Raw genomic sequence first — 24,965 nt, 5'->3', positions numbered from 1 at the left:
TTTAATGGATCTTGTCAACTAGAACTGTGAGTCTCGTGATAGTTAACTGAACATCTTTAACTTTTGGAAAAAAAACAAAAACCAAGCAATATGATGACATTACCTTGGGCTTTAGGAAATTGTGAGGCATTTTCACTATTTTCTTACATTTTATAAACCAGTAAATCATTGATGAAAAAAATTGTTGTAACCCTAAAAAGGCGGATAAATAACTACTTAAGTCATACCAATTTCATACCAACCTCATAGATCCCACTTTTTTCTGATTTTGTTAACAATCTGTCATTTTTGTTTTACATTTAATGTAACGTGAGGCTGTAACTATACATTAGTTCTTTATCATAAGTCGAGACATTCGTACACCAACACCTGTAATTATGATACTCTAGAAGAACAAGGCTCTATATGCAGAGTGTTCACAGGTTCAGTCATGACAGTAACAACGTGATACTGAGCTTCTCTGCTCATTTTAAATTTCTCTGGATTATAGCATCAGCTCAGTCATCATCTTAAGTAAAACACTCTCTCGTCTACATTGTGCTTTACATTCTAATCTTCATTTCAAGTTATTTAACAATGATTTATTTTACAGTTTATCTCAAATAGAGAATGTGATTTACACATTATTTTGCTGACATTTAGAGTTTGCTTTCTGTTCTCTCTGTTAGACTTTGGGTTCTGTCTGTCTGCTATTTTTCATGCCCAACATATTTGATAACCAGGTTTGGGTGTAGTCTTTTCGAGACACAGTCTGTGCTGTCCTCACAACACAGGGTGGAGGTTTGCAACTACAGTTGGACTTGTGGTCAGAGTCTCTTGATAAGTTTGCTGTTATCAGTCTGCGTCCTGTTCACCATGTAGCTTGGGTTACAACATGAGCTCACATTATTCTTCTCTCTCATAAAGGATCAGAAAAGCATATTCAGGATGGGTCACTGTTTATTGCAACACTGTTGTGCACTGAAGGTGATTGGTCGATTTGTCGATCAGCAGAAATAAACAAAAACTGTGCATTGTTGTTCCTGCGATTAAACAATTTATAACTCAAACATTATGATCTTTGTTAATATTTGTCTTTCAAGTGGCTGTTTTACAGCATTTATTTTCCCCTTGCATTGGACTGTCCCAAGGGTGGGGAGGGGGAGGAGAGGACTCTGGGATCTCTAGTTAATGAAAGGTAAACACAAGGTCTACACTGAAGTGAGCCAAAGAATGCAGGAGTCTTCCTCTCTCTCAGGATATGAGCTTCATTCTTGTGACTTATACTACTACGCATGACATTTCACCTTTCTGCTGGCAAATTCCTCTCTTTGCAGGAGGAACATTTCCCTGACAGCTGTTTCACTGTTTACAGCCACGTGTATGGTTTAGCGTCCTATATTATGTGAACTATGAAAAACATTTCAGCTTAATGTGTTTATCAGCTGATTGCAGGACATACAGTATAATGCTGCATGTCAACATCATTATCCCTCGAGGGCAGTTAACCCATGTGACAGCATTTATCAACCACCTGCGTAATGTCACAGAGACTTTATTTGTGTGGCTGGTCAACCTCTCACACAGTTCTGAAGTCAGCCAGTTTCGCTCACCCGAGTGTTCGCAGCCAGCGCAGCCGATTTTTGCCAAGCCGGTGTTGGAGCATTCAGGCCTGTCATCCAGCCAATGCTCTACTGAGGGCTTTACTATGTGTTGTGGAAGTGAGAGGGATAAAGGCTACGACAAACATTTGCTCAGCAAAGTAGCGTGTGAGACCATCTCAGTGGAGACAAAACAGGGAACATGAGCAGATAAAGCACAGTTTATTTGAGTATGAGTGTCTCTCCTCAGGCTGTTTCTATGCGGGATTATGACACGTGTTTTGTTAATCTTCAAAGCTGGAGTGAACTTTTCACTGCTCCTCCCAGCTCTCGACTATGCGCCGAACCTGTAGCTAAAGTCTACACAGAGGCCAGTCAGCGTCAGAGAGAATACACTTTATATGAATATCTCAATACAAGTGCTCTGCCTTTAGCAGGAGCCATTAGAGAGACCCCAGGGAATGCCGAGGAAGGGTAATGGAGAATATAGATTTAACTTGTGACCATCAGCAAAAATACCAATTAGAAATGCATCAGCAAGCAGCCAGCGATAGAGCTACACCACACTGCCAGTTGGGGATTAATTGAAGGCATGTATTTGACTGAGATATCGCCAGAAGTTGAAGCAGCCTAATGGAAGTCTTTGTACAGTCTTTTCACACTTTAAATAATAAATTATCTCAATGCTGATGGTTGTTTTCTTCTATATGATGATATAAACTTTATCTACATGAAGGTTTCGATGTTATTTGATGCACTTGCAGTTGTTGTTTTATGCTATCATTACACTCTGCTGTGTAAATATCAACACAAAACCTCTCAAAGACATAGTGACCAACTCGTGTTTGTCTTTATAAATTAAAACAAGTCAGCCTCCTGTTCTCACAGTGTTTGCATGTTGGGTTCAGTTCCACTCACGTAAATCTAGTGTTAAAGGGATGCGTCAGCCTAATACCTGCTCAATCTCTCTCAGAGATCCTCCTTGATAAAGGTGTGTGACAGCGGCAGGCAGGCTCTTAATATTGTCCTTTTCAGTGTTGCTCACATGCTGCAGCATCACTCCTATCCTGCTCCGTCCTGACCTCCCCTCGCTGCGCTTCCCAGCTCCTTTCATTAATCATTTACTCTCTCCCTCCTCTCTGTCTCTCTTTCTCTTTCTGTCTCCCTCTTCTTCTCTCTCCATGCTCTTTCTCTTCGTCTCTACCCTCTGGTCCTCTTGTTGCTGCTCATCTTTATCTCTTTATCTTTCTCTCCATCACTACATCTTTATCTCTCTGTTGACTGGTGAATTACCTATCTTTGTCCTTCTCTCGACACTATCAGTGTATATTGTTGCCTTTGCATTCCGTAATCTTCCTCTTTTCAAGCTTTTTTCTCTGCCTCTTTCAAACTTTGTGTGCGTATGAGTTTTACTGTACATATCCTCGTTTGTGTGTGTATTGTGTGCTTGCAGACGTGTTGAAAGAATATCTCAAACGAAGCGTCTATTGTGTGCAGCTAACAGTACTTACTTAAACAATTAATCCACTCGCACCTAGCTGTCCAACTCCCCTGCACAGATTCATTAAAACTATACTTTTGCTTAATGAAAATGCATCAGGGATTTGTCCACTGGAATCTGATTTTCCACGTAAAGTGACAGACAAGGTGCGAGCATAAATAGCCCTGTTGAAGATGCTCCTCACTGTATAAAGGCACCATAATCCCCATGGTTGTTTGGGCTGTTGTTGTTTTTTTTCTCTGTTGTTTTCCTGAAGCCCTGTGTATAAGATGAATTATTCAGCATTGTAATGGGTCTATATTTGTCGTTGTTTATCTTGCCTCAGTGCCCCCACCACCCTCATCGCTGCCCTACCACCATCTCTCTCCCAGCTTTCACTTGTCTGTCTGTCTGTCTGGCAAGCAGAGCCCGCTCTACCCGCAGAGGATGCTCCACTTTAATGAATGAAGTGAAGTCATTTAGCAAGGCTCTTAATGGCACGTAAAGCCCCGCTGCTAGGCTTGATTAATCAGGGAAAGTGTTTGGCTGTCACACACAGGGCTGTCCTCAGCAGGGGCAGCAGCTTGATCGCTGTGCTCTCTTTTATGGCGGGGTCCCTCTCTACTCTCGCCAGAGTTGTCTGGAGCCCGAGCTGCCATCGCTCTCCTCATCCACAGGGGGCGTCTGTTTGATGATGGGCTTTTTCAAGGCTTGATTGCAGAGCGAGAGGCCGCTTGGCTTCGCTGTAGACGGGCCGTGATGATGATGATAATGTTGATGATCTTACGTCTGAGTCAAAGACAGGTGTCTGTGATTTGTGTTGCTCTTGTGGCCTTCAGTGTGATTTCATGAGAGAATAGTGCTGAGTGTCAGTGGGCAAGGACACAAACAAAAAAGTAAACCATTGTAAACAACAGGCCAGGCCTCAAGCCAGTCCCATCATATGATTACTATAAAGGGGGTTGACAAAATAACAGCGACACCATACAATTACATAGCCCACCTTATTACAGATATATTGGTATTGCAGTACAGTAATTTACAGTGTCAACATTACATAGTTTGTCCACCAGAGTGTGTTTCTTGGTCATAAAAACAAATCTAGGGGTATCAAGCCATCTGCCATATGTAGTTATTTGACTTTTTAAACTCCCAAATATATATATATATCAGTATCAACCTCAAAAATAAAGTATTGGTTGGGCTATAGAAAATGCAAACCCTTTAAAACTGACCTGTTTTAATGACGACTGATAATAAACTAATAGCTAATGCATGATGATGATGCATGTTGCTAAGTAGTATTGTGACTCAGTTTTGTACTGGGTAGCTGCCTCTGTACCTGTGGTTACCGCGGTCACTGCCTGTATTGCATCAGTCATATATACTGCACAATTATGGCAAACTAAGAAAAGAAAAACGTCTCAAAAATCATTACAACATATGCCCAACAAGCTGCATAAGCAAAGAAGCACAAGTAGTGAGTGACACATATTTGATGACATTTTTGATTAACAACAAACACAAAACACAGGTACAGCATTGAAAGTTAGGCTGTAACTAAACTTTATGAGCTTTGCCAAACTGGAGTTTACTGCTTCTCTAATTTATTGTAATGTCTTACAACTATTTCGTCCATGGGAAATTTAGAGGAGTCACTTTATTTCTCCTTATTGCTTTAAGTGTTCCATTCGCTTGAAAGCAAAGTGCTTCAAAGACACTATAGCTCTCAGTAGATACTTCACAGTGTCACTTTTACTAACATTATTCTTTGCTTTGAACACACACAGCAGAGATTTAAGGCAGCAATTTAGTCTTTTATAGTAGGTAAGCATATCCAGGAGATAATTACAGTATTTCAACTTCCTGACTGTGACTTAGTTCAATCTAGGATTACTTCTCCATTGTTATTACCTCTCACACAGAGCCCATTGAAATTCATTTATAAAAATGTAATGAAATTCAGTGCATACTCCGAGGCATAGTAGGCCTATGTATCTTACATTCTCTCCTTTCTATATGTTGTGTTTTCAGCACAGCGTGTAGTCATTTGCTTTTTCTCTTAGAGAATGGTAGCAATCGGGTCTAGCTTAGCCCGGCTGTTTTCGTTGTGGGGTTTTGTGTTAATTTGCAGAAGGAGGTCACAGCAGGGTGCTTGGCTAACTGAGACAACGCTCAGTGAGAATCTTCAACATTAGAATATGAAAGTTTACAGATCTCACGAGTATTCCTCTTGGGGCTCATCCGCTCGCACCCATCACCTCCATCCTCCCCATCTGCCTTTTCTTTCTGTCTCTCTAATCCCCCTTTTTCACTCTCTTCTCTTCACCCGAAGCTTTCATCTGTCTCTGCTACGCTCCTGTCACCCCATCACTCTCTTTCACTCATTTTCTCTCTCTTTCTGTAATTTTCCTCCATGGTGGAGTTGGAGAGGGGGGTATGTTTCAATCTCGGGCGGTTTGCTCTTATTTTTCCTTTGTTCATTTGTCTATCAAGTTATCCAGAAATCGTTGTCAAATTTAACCAAAAATAGGAGACGTTATTATCTTATGTTTAATACAGGACAGATGTGTATAACATACTCTGCTGAACCTGTTTTTGTTTCACTGTGAGACATTAGTTGATCCAGGGACTTTAGTCAACTATTGTTCCATAGATATAACTGCGAAATCACTGCCAAGAATTTCATTTTTCATTTTTCTCACTCTCTATTTTTTTTAACCACTCAGGTAGCCAGTCACATAAATTTCACTTCATTATCAGCAGCATTTAATATTATTCCCGTCCCTAGTGCAAATGCCAGTGTTTGACCCGCATTCAACAGTGTTTGTGAAGCCAGGTCTGATGACAAGTTGAGCCATTCAGACTGAAGCGCGAAACTACGTCACTGTCATTCGTTTAGAAAGCAATTTGCTCCAGTTTTAAAACTTGGAGAAATGTGATGTGTCGTGAGATTTACAGTATCTTCACAATGTTCGTATTTCAGTTGTTATGCTTCAGACAGCGCTGGTCTGATTTTAATGGAGCATTTCCACATTTGATTTGATTGCCACTAAGCAGGTAAAGTCACAAAGACATACTTTGATACATGTAGTCATATCATATCATGAGCTTCACTTTGCAGGTTAGTAGCAGCAGGTAACTGTTATAGAATTGGACTTAAAGCTGCTATAATGAATATTTTTGGATGGATAAAATGACTATGTGTAATTAGCTTTAAAAACCCTATGTATATATTCTACCTGCCCAGCACCAAACAACAGACAAAGTCAGCAACTAACTGGTGAAGAAAGTGGAGCATGTAGCAGCTAAAGAGCCAGATCAAATCAGAGCTAAAAGAAGTTACATTCATCAGGTAGCCAGAAACAAGACTGAATGAATGCTAGTGTTAATCCGTGCTGGTTGTGTAAATAAGCCACAGTTTGCAAGTTCGCCATGTCAACTTTATATGTTGTAAATGTGTGTAAAAGTGTTAAAACTTGTTGCGCTGCCCCCAATTGGCCAGAAAGTAAATTAGGTTTGAATATCCAGAAGTCATGTAATTTGACATAATTAATCAGCACTCAGCAAACTCTTCTACAGTTTACAGTCTGTAATAATTACATACACCAAGTACCAAAAGGGACAAGACATCTTTCTCTGACCGCATTGCTGTCTAACTGCTGCTTAGGAGACAGTTTGAATTCATCACTTCCTGTGGGTAGAGACGATTTCCTGCCACTGCCCACACCCAACACCAGAATTTAATTTGGGAAAAGAAGACAAATTTCTAGAATCTTACTTAGAGCAGATGAGATGCTACTGTCTCTACTGTGGTTCTACTTTGTGGCAGATGGGACAGTGTATTTTTACAGAAAAAATATCTCCAGGTGCAGCTACATGGGAAAAAATGTGACTTGTAACCAGATAGTTTTACCAATCATGCAGTATAAGGAAATGTTATATACAACTAACATACTGTGGGAGCAAGGTATCGCCAGTGTATTGTAATCTGCTGAAGAACTGACTTGTGCTGATTAGTGATGGGGATGGCATGTTTATGGCAAGAATAAGAATTTATTTAGGTTTTTATTACTTCTCTTTTCAAATACTTAACATTTGATTTGATTTTCCTGGTCAAATATGTGTTATTAGTCTATGTCAGCATGGTAGCAAGTCTCGGCAAATATGTCAATTAACATGCCGATTCAGATCAGAAGTATAATCACTTTTCCATTTCATCTTTAACAAGGTTGCAATAATCTGGAGCTAATCTATAACAGGCAAATCCAATCACTGAAGCCATTGTCTGTTGTGATTTGAAGCTCTGCCACACTGCTATGGCATTAAATTGATTAGCAGTGATCTACTTGTCTCTCCTAAATGCTGATCTTGGAAAATCGGTTCACGTCTTTGCCTTAAAACGAGGTTGTAGTTGAGCTCCCTGCTCTCCTTTCTGCACGGCTCAGTAACAAGGCAACGTAGAAGCTGGTCACTGTTTCTGCCTACTGCCTTCATTAAGCTAAGCCCTGTCTCTGACTGTCCAAGCTCGCCGGCTCTCTGGTCTTGTGCACATTTACAGGAGCAGTCAGGATGGGGGTCGCTTGCAAATATGAATTTAATTAAATGTGTCTCACAGAAGACAAAACCACTTGAATTTGAAGGAGAAATGGGTCAGGTGTGGATCTTAAAGTTCCCAGCTCTTCTCCACTACCTCACATGACACACACACACACACACACACACACAGTTTAGCACATAGGCAGAGGAAGCAAAGTGGGAGGCACCCGATCTCTTCAATCATCCTGGTTGCAGATGTGATTAATGTAAAGTGGTTCTTATTTACAACACCGATTGCCAGCGTAGATGACGTAAAAAATGTCTTCAATTTTCTGGTGTATGTCCGACAGCAAGGGCAAACACCAAAGAGCTTTAATGTGAAAGGACTAATATGGAGTCAAAAACCATTCTAAATGCAGTGGCAGCCTCAGTTTGAGCACTTTTACCTCAAATCCTAATGCAGAGATTATTTAAAGTGACAGTTTATTTAATGACTAGAGAGTCTTTGTAATGCTTTCACTTTATTGTGTGAAATTTAGACGATTCTTAACCTTGAACAGTCCACCATCCTCTAATCCTCAAACCTTATCTCCGCTCAGTATTTTGACTCTGTCAGTCAGTCGAGTTCCACATAGTTGGGTGCCTTTTTTTTTTTTTTGATCAGTGTGAGGCTCAGCTGAAGTGGTAACTGAACAATGAGGGAGCGGTATGCAAGGGTTTTGTGTTTTCAAAGCCTATCACTCGTCTTTGAGGAAATTAGCAGTTTTGAGTTAAAGTTCAATAGATATTGAATGTTAACAAAGTGCCTTCTTCTGCTGCTTTGCTGTCTGCTTATCAGTCCTGTTTCACTGACTGCTTTTGGTGTGTGTTAAATAAATAAGAGATAGGTAGGAGGTAGAGGAGTGGTTTAAGTCTGATTTATGTGTGTATTTTTGCAAGCGTCAGTGCGTTTAAACTGTTATTAGGACCTTTCCTTTCCTTTCATATTTACTCCAAAACTTGCATTAGCCTGCTTACCTCTGACACCCTCCAATGTTTCCCTTTCTTTCATTAAATCACCTCTCTGCCCACTGCTGCCCTCATCCTTCCACCTTCCCTGTGTTTCCTCACATAATTTGACCCTTTCTCCACATCAGGGCCAAAGGTCACATCTTACAGCTCCTGTGAAATCAATCACAGGTCAGACCTTTCAGTCTGACTCACAGGCAGCTCCTGAGTGAGCCTGTGTTTTTGTGTGGTAATAGATAGCTGACTGGATACAGGCCAATGCGTGCTGAGGACAAGCTTTCATTCCTTAATTTACACAATGCATTCATTCATGCAGTCCATCAAAAAGCTTGTCATCGTCGCTGTGAATGTATTCATTGCAGATACATGAGATCTTTCAGGATTAATAAATAGTTCTACACTGACGCTGCTGTAACTGATGTTAGGGTTCACAGGGGAGAGTGACAGATTTAGACAGATTGACAGGAAAATGTTGCAGAACAGAGCAACTGAACGAGTTTGTTCCTAGAAATGTTCAGAGTTGTACAGTGCCTTGAAAAAAAATGGCCGCATCTTTTATTCATGCTCAGTTGTCGAGGTGTCAAGAGTTTTGTCAAGCCTCTCACTGTTCCGTTAACCTTGTCCCTGTGAAACGTTCTGTCTCTATCTCTTTGGTTAAACATTACCGCCAGGGCATGAGGGGGGTGGGGGGGGGGGGGGGGGCATGGGTAGAGGAAGAGGTTCTGCTGCTGCTTCCCTTCATCCTTTCATCATTAAACAAACATGGTCTCTTACCAAAAAGAGTGCAAGAAGAAAGCAGCGCCATCAAGACAGAAAAGGCACAGGAAGAGGGAAGACTGAGGATGAAAGTGATGAAGAGGAGAGATGGAAATGGAGGAGGAGGGGGGGTGCAAGGAGACAGAGTACCTGTGTGCAGAGCAGAAAGGTGTGCAGTCCATCATCTTCAGACAGGCAGACAGGGCTGTCTGGGGAGTTTATTTTTACCTCAATATAAGAGTAGTCTGGATCGGCTACAGCAGGCTGGTAGCACCTTTCAGTGGGGGTTCGAGGACAGCTGCTGTCCCGGTGTGACCATCTTTCACACCTGACAATGCACAATCATACACGTCGTGTGCACACAAACATACACAGATGCACCGAGCTCCAGGTCAAAGCTTCTGCTGTGTTGTGCTTCATCTTTAGTTTTCAAGATGTATAGCTGAAACGATTTGTGAGTTAATCAATTAGTCAATTAATCAACTAATCATGTAAGTACTTTTTCAAGCATCAATGCCAAACATGCATCAATTACAGCTTCTAAAATGTGAGATTCTTTTCATTGTCATATATAGTAATGAACTTTGTGTCTTTGGGTTTTGGACTGTTGGTCTGACAAAACTATCAATATCACTATGTCACCACTATTTTCTGACATTTTATAGACATATGATAAATTGATTGATTTAGAAAAGAATCGTCTGATTAATCAATTATGAAAATGATATTAGTCTTTATAATATTTTCTATATACATTCATTACATCTCTGGAATAAACACGTCAAAGAATTTGTTTATCAGTCACTTACGAATCACACCAATCAGCCCCTAACCTGGTTGATATTGATTTTAGGGGAAATGTGAGGATCAAGCACAAATGGACCATCTCATTGGGCCCTTTGTTAAATTCATGACAAACATCTTATTATGTACAGTGACTATGTGTCGTTACACCACACTCCTGTCCAAATCTACAGGGTGCTGTTAGGAGTCAGTGTGATCTGCTATTGATCTCCTGTGGTTCAATGTTTATCTTGTATTTATAGACCCAGTAGACTCCCCCCCCCAACTTGCTCTTAGTACCAGCACAGACACACTGGGAGGAGAATTGATTAACAAATCAAGCCTGTAATTAATTCTTACTGCGATCAAAGCCATGGGAGAAAGTCTGTAGAGAGCCTGAGGCGCGATGGTGAGGTGCATTAGAGCGCGGTCCAACCAAGCCTACTCTTATCACCACGCTGTTTGTTCTTCAGGTGGGTTTTAGATTAAGCATAACATTGGGTGAATTTCAAATGTCTTAAAAGGTTGCCCTGCCTGTTTGGCATTCGAGAGATGATTAGTTGCTCCGAAGCTGATGTGTGTCTTTCTGTTTCTCATGAGATTTGTAACGGACTGTGACGCCCTCACATGTCCCTGCACACTGCATCTTGGAGCTGCTTGGCAATTTGTATCCATGCGTAGGCTCCTTCATCTTTATTTTTAGGCCATCCTGGGAGAAACTCCCTCTTAAATATGGATTTATCTTAAATATGGAGTAGGAAGTATAATTGTTTTAGGTCCCAAAGCAGTTGTTTGTTGGCCCCAAAGTCAGACAGAGATGGAAGGAAACATTTACGAGAAAGACTTGAAACTCAAAAAAGTTCAGACTTAGGCATACCTAAGGTGAATCTTTCATCTTTCAGATGCTTAATTTTTGCTTGAACTTTTGCCTGCTTATAAAACCAAGACTGTTTACATTTTTCTCATTCTTAACTGTCTCTCTCTTACTGTACATCTACCCCCACTCTCTACAATGTCCCATTTTCTCATATGTTTGATGTTTCATATGATTTTAACTCACCTAACATCTATTGTTAACTGTTTGGATCTTCATGAACAAACTGACCCATTTCCTCCCACTGTGTTCTTTATTTTTATGTGCAGGTTAGCTCTGTATGTGTACGAGTACCTGCTGCATGTAGGAGCCCAGAAGTCAGCACAGACCTTTCTCTCAGAGGTAAGTCATAAAGATGCTGTGTGTGTGTGTGTGTGTGTGTGTGTGTGTGTGTGTGTGTGTGTGTGTGTGTGTGTGTGTGTGTGTGTGTGTGTCAGAGTACAGCCCATATACTTTATGTGTCCACTCTGAAGGGTGTTCTGACCCTCATACAATGTGTCCAGTAAGTGTAGCAGCTAATTGAATTAGCCTGGCCTTACTGTGCTGAGCCAACAGGTCGGTAGCAGCAGACAGGCTTTTTAACATTAGTATTGCATTGAGTGGGACTGGAGCTGGGGCACGGGGAGAGTTACGACGCTCAGCTTGGAGCTGACGTCTTCGACTGACATCATTCTCTGATCCGCTCAGCAGCTGCGTCTCAGTCGATCTCTTTCAATCTCATTCTCGTCCTCTCTGAGTCCCCCCTATTTTGTCTTTGCGATCTTTCCACTCTCTTCTTGATCTATCTCTCCACCACTCTTCCTGAGAAGCGAGCTTGTCCTCACTTTCATTCTGCAGAGGTAAAAAGGTGACGGGGTGAAAATGAGGTCAGTTGATTCTTGTGCTTTGCTGTAAATGACGGTAAATTACAATGTAGAAGACAGTGGCTGGAGGCTTGTTGTACATCGGCCAGAGGAAGAGGAGAACAAAGAGAGGGGGATGGAAAAGGTTACATCATCAGCTGGCACCAATTCTCATCACTCTGACTTAGTGTGTGTTCGTGCACATGTCCACGCACACACCTCTCTGTCTCTCTGACACCCTTTCCTCTCTGCCATATCACTTGCTCTCTCTTCTGCAGATGTGGGAGATGAAAAGGATAGGCGGTGTCATATTCAAGTGTGGGAATGCATTAGCTAAGAGTGCAACAAGTATAAACACAGCCACTTGTATTCAATACACATGGGCGTGCATAGCATGAGCATGCACACACATACACAAACATTACGCCATAATGTAGCTTCTTGCTGGAAGAGTGGGCTGGAATAAAACATGGCTTTAAAGGCCTGTTATCCACTTTTTTATCATCCACATCTGTTTACAGTGTATCCTCAGGCTCAAACAAGAGAGAAACAAGAGTCCAGGAAGACGAGTCACAAATCAGACGCGATTACCTTAATGTAAATACCAAATCACAGCCGGACAGCTCAGAAGAACAGGCAACAAAAAACCATGCAACCCTGTCAAACTAAATAATAATAACACAAATCCACTTAAACCTTAACAGAATACATGAGGGGGAAAAAACAGCAAGAATATAAATGTTAGAATACAATTATTCTAAGTTTATTCATATGGGTAGAATGGAAACTCTAAAGGTACACAGCACACAGTCTACATCTGCCAGTAATCATGCTACAGGGATCTCACTGTAGCATGGTAAAGGTAAATGAATGAACCTCCCGGGTGTAGACCACAAGAAGACAGGATATGCGGGCACAGGCAATGCTATTTTCTTCTACGCTTTCCAGATGAAGGGGGGAATAAAAGAGCATGCTAAAAAGTGTCCTGACCTGAACTGTCTGCAGTCGTGTTTGGACTGAGCTACAGCCAATTAAATGTGAGAAATGAGGGATGTCATGCCCATTCTGCATCTTTTGTGCCATTTGAGCAATTATGAGGGAGTAAATCCTTCTTTGTCATGGCGTATGTGGAAATTGCTGGCTGCCTATAATGTTTCAAGTTAACTGATGTCTTCACTAGAATTGCTAACTTAGACTGAAAGCATGTGGGATAAACAAAGAGAGGCAGTTCCTGACCTCCCCCCAAAAAAACTTCAAAGCAAGGCATTCCTTCTAAAAGTCACTGTGTCTGATCTGCAGCTGAGGTCAGGATGAATTGAAATGGAGCAGTTCTGTTGTTCCTGTTGTTTTAGCTCTTGTTCACACTGCTAGCAGAGCAGGTGGCACAATAGTCTTATTCTTTTACCCATATGAAACATTTCAAGGAAATTAAAAAGATGATATGAGATCACTTGAAGAGTCTGAGAGAAAGAGTGATGTAAGTCTGTTTATAGAGAGGAGAGGCAGACTAAACAATAGTGTCATAGTCTGATAGCAGAAGCCTGACTGCTGCCCACAGCTGCTGCGCAGACTGTGTGTGTGTGTGTGTGTGTGTGTGTGTGTGTGTGTGTGTCTTTGTATGTATCGGCACATCCGTTGACATTGTGTGCAAAGATAAATCATCCCTACTGTGGGTGATGTCAGCACTCACGTTAGTCACTAACCTTGACTGAGGTGTTAAGGCGTCAAAATGCTTCAACTGAAGTGTTTGTCAGATGGTGTCTGAAGTCCTCTCCCCCGACACCTTTTGTAGGAACTCAACGTTGGAAGTGACTATTTACTAAGCCCTGCCCCCCTAGTTACTGTTGCTACATCTGTCAATCTTTCTGTTCGTAGCATAGCACATTACGCAATTCACAGTGATAACGGCAGAATTCAGAGTAACTTTTGAAACAATGGGTGTTAACCAGGTTACTCAGAGAAACCTGGTTACGTGTTAATCAGAGAGTGCGTTTACATGCCCTGTAGTAGCCTGGTAATTGTAAATAAATACATGCAGCAGGTCAGTAACCCGATTTCTCCCCTACCCCCGACCTTATTTTGGAACCATGGCTTACTTATTTTACTGAAGAATACTTATTTTACTGAAGAAGACACTGCTTCTTGGCTTTTTTGTTTGTTTGTTTGTTGTGTGTCTGGTTGACAAAAGTAGCCAGCAATCATTAATTTTGCTGGCTGAAATGACAATCATTGCTAGCAGATTAGCAGTTTAGCTTATATACAGCAAAAGAGCAAGACAGAGGTTATATTTATGCTTTATTGTTTGTATTTTCAAACGGTTTGTTTCCCTTTTTAACACTACAAGAGAAACTTTTAGTATGAGGACCAATATCTCAGATAAAGAGTTTGGTTGGGGTTGCTGGGGTGTAAACTTCCCCAAATCCAATCTAGCAGGACAGAGCTGCAAATGTTACCCTAAACTCTGATGGCATCCAGGACCAACCAGATACTACACAGCAGATGTGCTAGTTGTGAACTTCTTTTTGACGTAACCTGTAACCCCGCAAAATGATGTGTGAATTGCCCTTGGCCTTGGAAGTAACAGGATAGAGAGCAGATCTAAGGAAAGCCAGAAAGAAGAGTGAATAAAACACTGGAAGCAGAAGGACAGATAATGTGGGAGAGGAGCAGACTGAAGGGTGTGTGGGTTGTACAAAGGTTTGATTGGGATCATCAGGCTGGTACACGTCTCCAACCTCAGACTCTGCACATCCCCTGACTCAGCAAACACACTTTTGTGCACACACTCTTTCATGTACTTGTGAATAGACGAGCTTTCAGGCACACATATACTCACTTATCCACTTATGACCATGGCACGAGAATCATAATATAATTACAGAATGGCATGTGTTATAAGAATTCCCTTGCACCCTTTTCCAACCTTGTAAAGCAGGTAAATCAGATGTCGGGCATGTTTTTATACTTAATATGTTTCTCTCAGTCTCTCTCACTTTCTTTTTCCGCCTGTCCAGATCCGATGGGAGAAGAACATCACATTAGGAGAACCTCCAGGGTTCCTCCACTCATGGTGGTGGTGAGTGTTTTTATGTCTAATGATTCAAGTTACATTTCCTCTTCATGCTGCTTTTTCTTCATTCCATCATTGACAGTATTAAATAAAATGATCATTCTCCCTTCTTCTCCTCCTGTTTTCATTTACCCTCATCTCATTAATTGTCCCCAAAAGATCCTCTTCAGGTTGCTGTTGGCAAATTGTTATGCACTCACTTAAAGGCGACTATTCCAATGATGATAATAGAATCATACTTATTGCCTCGATGCTGGATTACCCTGCTTCTAAAATGGACTATTGTTTTAATCTGTCAAGCTTTAATGTTTCTCTGTTGTCACCATTCTTCTCTCTGACTGCCTCTCTCTGTGTTGCAGTGTTTTCTGGGACCTGTACTGTGCGGCTCCAGAGAGACGAGACACATGTGAACACTCCAGTGAGGCCAAGGCTTTCCATGACTATGTGAGTCTGCACTGATGTAGCTTTCCTTGCTCTTTCTGGCTCAATGTCACTGTGTGATGAGAGTGATAGGAATCTATGCAGGGAGATGCCATACTGTATGGAAACCCAAACTGTTAAATATTAAGTAAATAAACTAGACATTATTAAATAAATAATTATTTGACAAAATAAAGACAAAATATATAACCATGAAATTGTGAATAATCCCATTACAGTCTGAATGAGTGGACAGCCAATTACATAAGTGGCTCTGCCCTCTTTGTCTTGATTGACAAAAACTTTGTGATAATTAGTAGTTGTGTGAAATAAGATGGTCTCTGGAAAAATGGCATTGTGAAATAAAAACAGACTTTGGAAACTTACATGCTGAAATAAAAGCTGCACATTACACAGTTTAAAATATCATACAAAGAGCAATCCGCATGATGGCAATGTCTACGAGTGGCTTGTTGCTGCTGTTTTTTGATTACGATAATACGTCTAGAGGCTTCAGAGCTGATATCAAAAGAACAGGTGCATTCATTTGTTTCTCACATCTAATCCCAGAACAATATATTTAACACTGTTTGGTTGTCATATGGCTGCAACTTGTCTTTACACGCTTGTAAAATGGTTTTATCTCGTTGTGAATCTATGATCTGAAGTGGTGCTTAATCGAATGCTGGTTGTGACGTTCAAAGTGTGTGATAAAGAAGTGTAAGGAACCTACTACTTAAGGTTTACAGTACCTGCCACTTGTATTCTACCAGAGCGCAGCAGCTCTAAAATGCTGTGCACATACATATCCGCCAAAAGTACTGTGAGCACATTACGCTGAAAAGCAGGCTGGGCAGGCGGACAGAGGCCCGTGTGGTGGAAACATTGTTTATTGCTGTGTTTTCTCAGTGTGGCTCCACTTCACTGCTGTAATTCCCGCACATCAAGGCATGGGTTGATTTAGTCATGCACCATCCAGTAACCGGAATACAGTGAGCAGTGCCAGAGCTCTTGAAGTTTTAGATTAGCTGGTGACTAAGAGAGAGGAAGTGCGGCTCTCCTCGCGGGAAGTTGCGAGGTGGAGGAGGGGGAGTGTGGAGGGGTCTTCTCTCCCCTGCTTTTTATGTTGTTGTTTTCCCTCTGTAGGCTGAAGTCTGACTCATCAGATTTGTCTGTGCTGTGGTTTATTGAGATGTATTGTTGGAAGTGCACAGGTCAGGGGTTTCTGCCTACCCCAGCAGTATCGTCCCTCCCCTTCTCTCTCTCCCTCTCTCCCCCTCTCTGTGGTCCTCTCCCTCTTTTCCTTTAGGCTTGCAATCCTGCAGAACTGGTGGGGGCTCTCTTCTCTTTTATCTTCTTGCAGTAGGTGTATGTGCTCGCGTATATGTGTGTGCATACGCAGGTGATGCCGCTGATGCTGGCGATGATGATCAGGGTGATGAATAGGCACTCCCAAGGACGAGGCAGCTATGTGATGATGTCATCCTGGCTCCGAGGAAGGGAGCTGGAGGGCAGCTCGACCTCAGCCCCGGGAGACAGACAGGGAGGAGAGGGGAGAGGTGGAGAAAAACAGGGAAACAAGGAAATGGATAGACAGAGAATGAGTCAAAAAGAGGGAGAGACATTTAGAAAAAGACACTTCTTTTTCTTTTTCATTTATTAATCTCAAAAACTTCTCAACACCAAAAACCACATTTACAGTGATTCAATTTAATTGTTCTCAAGATGACAACAACAGTATCTTGTTGTTTCTTCTTATTTGATCAGAATCAATTCAATTCAGGAATCATTCAGAATCTGTCTTAACGTCATTAGCAGAGGCCACTGGCAACATCTTAGTCTTACATTTCCTGCAGGGATGTAATCAGAGAATTATAATTAGACCAATTGTAATTAGACCAAGGTCACTTTCAATCAACTGTTCCAATGCTGTGCTGCTTCTCACATCCAATCAGAGGTACTACCCACATATCTGCCGCTCAATTAAAACAAAATGAGGGGACAACTGCGGTGGCCGTCGTTGGGGAAAGTAGCACGCCTTAATTTGATGCTGGTGTCTCTCTTTCAGTCTCCTGACTTTGAGACTGATGGAGATTTTAATCAGACATTTTGATGGTAATTATTTCCAGATAGCTAATTACTGAGTGAAGTCCTAATTAATGCTTGGGAGATGTAGGAGCTCATTCGCATCATCTTTGGGTCCCTTTCCTTTGATAACTGATGGGATTGTGACAAGGCTTTTGACTTGATTTGCATGATTATTCCTGTTTGAACTATCTACTGTAGACACAATGGGCTTTGAGTAAATCTAATTTAAAGAAACAGTGTCTTAACAATGTCTGTATTATATGTGGTTGTATACTGTATATGTCGATCATATCACCAGATTTGAGTGTGCGAGGATGGTCTTCTAGGACATTAATCCCGTAATCTAATGTTAAAAGGGAAAGAAAGAAAAGACTGATGAACAAAGTGAAGAGAGATGCAACGTTATTGATTTCCATCCTCAGACGAGGCTTTTCAGGCATCAGAAAGGCCGTTTACAGTTCTGTTAAGTGCTTTGTAAATTGTGTTCTTGATACTAAATGAGCGGTTTCCATTTGCGAGGGGCCATGAAGTCATAAAAACAAGTTATTTTTAAATTCTTATGCCTGGCCCGGAAATGGCCTTATTAGAGACAAAAGTCAGCTGCTGTTGCTTGTCTGTCTTTGAAGAGCATCAGTCCATGCGGGTCATTTCAGGCTTTTCTCGATACTGTTGTGGGTTTGAAAGTTGAAAAGTGACAGTTGTCACATAGCTGTCACATCTTAGCATAGCATACACTAACATGAATGCATTTATGATACAGCTATACTGCAATGTCTCATGATAACTAATAAATGGAAAGAAATATTATTGTTATCTTATGTTTTGAACTGCTGGAGCAATAGTTGGGACAAAAGTTTGGTGTAATTTCTCTGATCTTTAACCAAATATGGGCACATTTAGGTGGAACGAGAAAGAATCAAGCCAGCATGAAATTGCTTGTAAGACTTGTGGAAAACAATATTGAGCATATTAGCAGCATTTCTCCTACTACATTATGACATTTAGGCCCTTTGAAATGTTTGCTGTACTGAAAAATGTAATTGAAATACAAATGTCTCCATATGAATTGTGTTAAGTGCATTGGTGCGTGATTGTGTATTTGTGTGTGGCACTTATACTAATACAAGTTACACTATGCACGTTCAGATTTCCCTGAGTGGATTCAAACTGTGAAAGAGACAGTCTACAGTTTAGAGAAGCAGACTGGTGGTAGAAGGGCTGATGAGTTAGAAAAAATAAGGGAGTTTGGGAGAACTGATGAAAAAAAACCCACTCAGAAAGATATCTCACTCTTGATTTCAGGAGATTATCAGTGTCCGACAGTTGTACTGGTTGTGCTGTGCAGCCTACAGATAAGAATGTGCCTATTAGCTGAAGCAAGTCGTTGGTTGAAAAATGAGTCCTCCTGGATGACTCATGGTTTTTGTATAAAAAGTGATTATTGTGAATGAAAATATGCTGTGAACTGAAATTTGCAGGTGTGTGTGAAAGTCTTTTGTAATGGCCTGAACATGGATGATTACCTTTATCACACTGTTTGTCTCATCAGTGTGTGAATGTGTGATGGATTCTCACAGAGGAAAGCCCAAAAGAGTTTAGACTTTAGAAGTTCAGACAAATATTAGGGAACCAGGCCACATATGCAGAATCAGCCGAGCATGAAGCCTCAAAGGGTGACAGGCGAATTATTTCACTTTATGTTGTTTTTTATTAGAATATGCCAGTGGGAGCAGGCAATTTCATTTAGTCCAATGAAAATCACTTTTTTAATGCTTATTTTTGGCACTTTCTAGAGCCATAGGATGGGTCTTGATATCAGTGTATGTCGATGCCATTTTAAACCATATTTTAAGTGTGGTTCCCAACAGCTTTGGCTGGTGGCCCCTTGAAAGGAAACGTATCAGTATTTTCCTTATTGATTAATGTGACAATTATTTTTTAATTAATCGTTTGGTTCTTAAAATGTCAGAAAAAGCAAAAAGCAATGGACGTGTATAAGTTGCAGTGCTTTAAGCTTTCTCATTCACAGTAGAAAAATACACAAACTGACATCTTCAAATGTCTCGTGTTGCCTGACCAACAGTCCAAATTTCCCAAATATTGAATTTACTATGACACACGACAAAGAAAAGCAGCCTATCCCTATCAAAATAGTTATCAATTAATTTTCTTTTTTCTGTCACCCGACTAACAAATCGTTTCAGCTTTACTTGTGATGCCTCACATGTTATAGCCATTGTGTAGACATAGTCGTGAGCAGTTCAAGCAAAGAGGGATTTTTCCTCAGGTTGTTTTATTTTTGGAGGGATGAAGCACTGTGCGTGTCCGAATTTCACGAGAAAAAAAAGTAGAGAAAAGTAGAGTTTTTGCAGTAGTATATATTTATCTTGTCTTATCCCTTCAATGTGCTCATGCCCCCTCATATTTATCTAGGGAGACTTTGTGAGGGCCCCACTCCCAGGTTGGGAACCACCGTTTTAAGATGTTGCCACTTGGTAAAATGTTTTAATTTGGTAAAAGTACAATAAAACTGGTGCCATTGCACCCCACTGGCTGCCTGTACAAAGCTAACAAAGAGGGTGACAGATGGATGAACTACAGAGCGAACAGTAGACAAAATGTGCAATAGATAGGCAGCAGTGTTACAAATACTTAAAGCAAGGAGAGCCTGGTATCATTGTGTGGCATCACTGTGGGAGATAGCAGGCACACGGCAGTTAGAGGGGAAGAAGAGATCAAGAGGCAGTGCCAAGAGCAGCCCGCTTTGATAAAAATGCTCTGTCTCACGCTGCTAGATCTTACATTCATATTCCCTCACTCATGCATGGAAATGTATTCACACCGCTCAATTTAACAGCAGCGCACTGTCTTTATTGTACAGCTAAAGGATACACACATTTGACAATATGTAATAACACACGGGGCTGTTGTTCATTTACATCCTGATGCACTCTCAGTGTTTGATAACTCCTGGAAGAACAAGTGCGTACACACTGTGTGTGGCTGAAGGACAGGAAGGTGGGGTTTACTGAAAACAGCTCCTGTCTGCAGTGAGAAACATGTACTGTACAGTATGAGTGTGTGCTGTTACAATGAACAGAAGGACACTCACACACAAACACACTTGACCATGGACATGTTTTCTGGTTTCCGTGGTCTTCTTGGTAAAAGCTTTGAAAAATAAATTATTAATTATTAATATTTAATTTCTCTCTAGCACTGCAAGGATGGCGTTATGATTCAACCTTTTCTGGCTCAAACGTCCACTTGTACCCAGGAAATATCAAAACATAAAGCTCCAATCGCCTTGAAATTCATGCTTCCCACAGGATAAACCCTCCTCATTTTGGACACCACAGGCGCTTTTCTTTTGTGCTACCAACAGCCCAAAAGATTATGTTATAATTATCTAATAATCTAACGCATCTAATCAAGTTGTTTTCTGTCTCCGAACTTTTTCACAAGAAATGGTCAAATTGAAAGAATGCTTGAAAATGTTTTCAAATCACTGCTCTTTTCTACATAAAATAATCCCACTCTTAGGAGCCCAGATCAAATAAAATCAATATGCAAGGATGCAGTCATGTCATTGACTGTGAGACTTTCTTTCCCCTGAAGTCGTCTTCTCAGGCAGAGCTGCCTCCCAACAACCTCCACCAATTAAAATCTCAGCAAAACTTTTCTAACCTTCGTTCTAAACTGAACCGTCTATAACTTGTTTTTCCAAGCCATTGTTGCATATTGTTTCAATTTCCACCAGCTGCATTAAACCGTTTGAAGATAATTTTACTCTTTTTTCCCTCTTACTGGAACAAATTATGAACTGATAGTTCCTTAAACTATGTCAGTTTTTTCCTGTGGGCTTGCAATTTTGAACATTAGCAATTTATCAGGAAATGATACAGAAAGTGCTGCAAACTGCATCACATTTGTTCAGAAAAACTGCCAGAAATTCAGTAATTCCTGACTGCAATATTACAAAAAAACAAGGTTAGATCCTGTTGTGGACTGATGTTTTATTATCTGATTGTGGATCAGCATAAAACAAACCTGAGAATGAACTGCTTCATTCAGTGGCATGAAATACAAACTTGAATTTTGACCAGAACCTCTGTGTGTGTGTGTGTGTGTGTGTGTGTGTGTGTGTGTGTGTGTGTGTGTGTGTGTGTGTGTGTGTGTGTGTGTGTGTGTGCATGCATATGAAGACGGGGAGCAAAACAAAGAGGACAGAGACAACCTAGAAACAGAGACTCTGTTGGCTCCAAGCATTGTGGGTAACAAGCTGATTCCAACTAGTTGAGAACCAATGGGGGTTGGGGAGACCCCCAGTCTGTTTCCAGGGAAACTGAGCCCTTTCTCCTCCTCTGTCTCTCTCTGTCTTTCTCTCTGTCTCTCTCTCTCTCTCTCTCTCTCTCTCATGCTCCCATGTTCCTTCTTGGCGGTGTTGAGGAGGAGGGAGATGTGGAGGTGACTCACTGTAACATCATTGCCATGGCAATGAAGAGGGAGGATAGAGGAGGGGAAGGGAGAAAAAGAACGGGAATATCCATAGGTTGAGCAGAGATGGAAATGGTTGTCACGATCTCCAACAGAAAAAAAGCAAGGGAAATTTCCATGTTGAACACTCACTGCATGCTGGGCGACTTATACGCTACTTCTCTGCATTTCTTTACATTACAATCACTTGCTCTGTTTCTCCCATTTTTCCCTCCCCCTCTTGTCCCCCCCCTTCTCTACGCTGTTTCATCCTCTCTCTTTCACATCAGCAGTTTTTTTTCTCTCCTCCATTCCCTCTGCCTATCTCTGTCCCTGTTCTCTGTCCTTCTGCATTCCTCTTTATGTCTCTTATCATCTTCCTTCCTCTTTGGCGGGCCTGTTGCGCGCACCCCTCTGGTCTCTGAGGAGTGTGCTTTCCACTGGCGTGTTATGCTGAGTCATGTCACATGCGTGTTTGAACATGCCGAGGTGGAGTGTTAATGTGATGTTGACATATGCACGCCTTGCTGTTCTGCAGTGGGCAGGGGCAGAGACGAGGGCATGTGTGGAGGAGCGTGGAGGGGAGAGGCTAACTGAGGGCAGGGGAAGACAAGAATATGTAAGAATGAGAACAAGCTCTAGCAGAGCTGTGGCACACAGAGGAGTAGTTTCTAGTTTGACTGCAGTTATTATTATTGATTATGAAAATAAGGGGCTTAGTCAGGAGCATATGTTGTGTGTCTGCAACAGTCTAAGGAGAGGTGATACAGTCTACCTGAGCTTTCAGAATATTTCTGAACTGGGAAACAAGAAACTGGGATGAATATATTTCATTTTCAAATCGGTCAAAGTGAGCACAATTTTTGCACATTGGACACTGTGTAGGTTAACATCCAGGCCTCCCTGACCCATTGGGGGAAGAAAGCTATAGAAGTGCTGCAAAAGTTTACACAGCAGCAACCTTACCGTCTGTGTGTGTGAAAGGGATTATAGTGAATGATCCAGAGATTGAGCTGTAGAAGTTGCGGCAGGACTACGGAGGGAGAGCAGGAGGGCAAAGCCAGAATGCTGACATGATCAGACCGGCATGTTATCTCTTTGACCCCAACTAACCCCAGTGAGTTTTTTTGCTGTTGTAGGCACCCATATCCTTATCTCGTGCAGCCTCTTGTGTCTGGCCTTCTAGCACTGGAAGGACTGCAAGATGAGACGCAGAAAATGACTTCTCACTCCGTATTCCTCTGACTGATGAGTCTTTGTATCAACAGTTCTGCCAATTTTATAATCCCAATACACCCTTCAATCTCTGCATTTGCACCATGATATATTTTAAAAGAACTGGATCAATTCAGTGCAATCTGTGGGTTTAAGGTGTATCAATATTCTGTCTTTGCATTGATCTGCCATACAGAAAAGTCCATGACATAGTCTCTTCTTCATCTCAAGCTGTGGCTTTTAAATCTTCCTCTGTGTCTCTCTACCCTTTCCTTGCCTCTGTGATCAGTCCATCTCCCTTATCTGCCCCAGTGTCGTTGAACCAAGTGAGATAGTGTTGGGAGAAGTGCAGCTCTCCAGCACCAAAGTGACTATCATTTTCAGCTCTGTATGTGTATCTGACAGTGTATCAGCCCACGGCTCCACCTCACATATTATACAGCTCCTCGCAGCCTCAGAGATGTTTACAGGGGTCGATAATGACATCAATGATAAAGGAAACACAGCCAGTGCAGCCCCCTCCTCCCTTCCCTGTCACCCCCAGATATCACCCTACCTGTAATCACCCAGGGGGAACAAATAGATTAGCGTTGTGCTGCCATTTTACCTGGTAATCACCTGTAATGTTACACTAGAGAGTGCCTGGGTTCTGGTGGGAATTCTGTTGTGCAGAATAATGTGCTGCTGAAGGTGATAAAGATTGAAAAGATCTAGAAGGATGGAGAGAGGGAACATTGAGAGCCAAGGATGTTGTGCAGGTTGAAATAGGTGACCTCTTCCTGTTCCATTTCTGTTCAACTCTTTTTTATTAAAGAGAAATCCAGGTTTATTACATCTTGGCTCTATTTTTGTTGTTTTGGCCACTTCTACTGGTTCTAAAAACACCATTCTTCCTTCATCTTACCTCTTTTTGGTCATGTCACCACGTTCCCAGGACTTCCCAGGACTCAGCAATGAATGGATAAGGCAGATGTTTTTCTATATTTTTCTCATTGACAACAAATGTAATGAAAAGACAAAAACCAACAATGTTTGGTCCATCTCTTAAACCTTAAAGATTTTTTTTCATTTCATTTTTTAAAAAAGGCTAAGTAAAAAAGCTGGACACTGTAGTTTTTAGCAAACACACTTAAATGCTGCATTTGCTGGGGACTATTATCTATATATCAGATAATGTATACACTTTTAACAGTATTTATGGCAGCAGGGAAGTGTATGTGAGATTGTCTCAAAATAAACTGCAATGTCCATGTTCTAGAGGTCTATGGTACAGATGAATAAAGTATATCTTTCCTCAAGAAAGGGCAATGTAATGTAATTCACCAATTTGTATACGGATTGTCACCTGTGTGCTGTGGTCAATATACTAGGTACTTTTAATGAGGTGTCAGGTGTTGCTAGATGGATGGGACAAACTGTTTTTGACCGTCACATGAGGAAAATGCAAAATGACTTTATGGAGAAATATACAGTGTATAATATTTTTATAGATCATTTTGTGTTGAGCAATAAATATACCACATAAACACGCATGTACACACCGTACTCTGTCTTACGTGGCACACGTCAGTTAGTAGCCCGTCTATGCCTCTGGCTTTAAGTTTAGCTGCTATACAGACAATACTTGTTAGAAGGTTAAATTCATTCTTGGTGTTGGGCCTTACATGAGATTTGTTGACAGTAAGACAAATATTCCCCAAATGTACCCTATAACTTGATGAGTACAATGTTAAAATTACCAAAAGGAATTATTTACCAGAACTACAAAAACAAGACCCAGGTTGTATGAAAGTGGAATATCATCCAAAGCAAACTGGCCCCATGTTAACATAAC

The 24,965-nt window shown here is 41.2% G+C and overlaps 1 protein-coding gene across 2 annotated transcripts in view; it reads left to right on the top strand.

Annotated features, from left to right (window-relative positions):
- The window catches only part of ssbp2a (single stranded DNA binding protein 2a), a 49,364-nt gene that overhangs the window by 10,326 nt on the left and 14,073 nt on the right, over nt 1-24,965 (top strand). The window contains exons 1-4 of one of the 2 annotated variants that reach the window (XM_070904818.1): nt 10,553-10,623; nt 11,290-11,362; nt 14,877-14,938; nt 15,292-15,376. In XM_070904818.1, coding sequence (XP_070760919.1) covers nt 10,553-10,623; nt 11,290-11,362; nt 14,877-14,938; nt 15,292-15,376 — 291 coding nt within the window. Of the gene's footprint in view, nt 1-10,552; nt 10,624-11,289; nt 11,363-14,876; nt 14,939-15,291; nt 15,377-24,965 lie in introns of those variants that run through there. The other variant, XM_070904817.1, reaches the window with a different exon arrangement.

This window comes from Enoplosus armatus, chromosome 4 (assembly GCF_043641665.1).
Source record: "Enoplosus armatus isolate fEnoArm2 chromosome 4, fEnoArm2.hap1, whole genome shotgun sequence".
In the NCBI taxonomy this organism is placed as follows: Eukaryota; Metazoa; Chordata; class Actinopteri; order Centrarchiformes; family Enoplosidae; genus Enoplosus; species Enoplosus armatus.
Note: the sequence above shows the minus strand (reverse complement) of the source record. Positions and strands in the feature narration are given on the sequence as shown.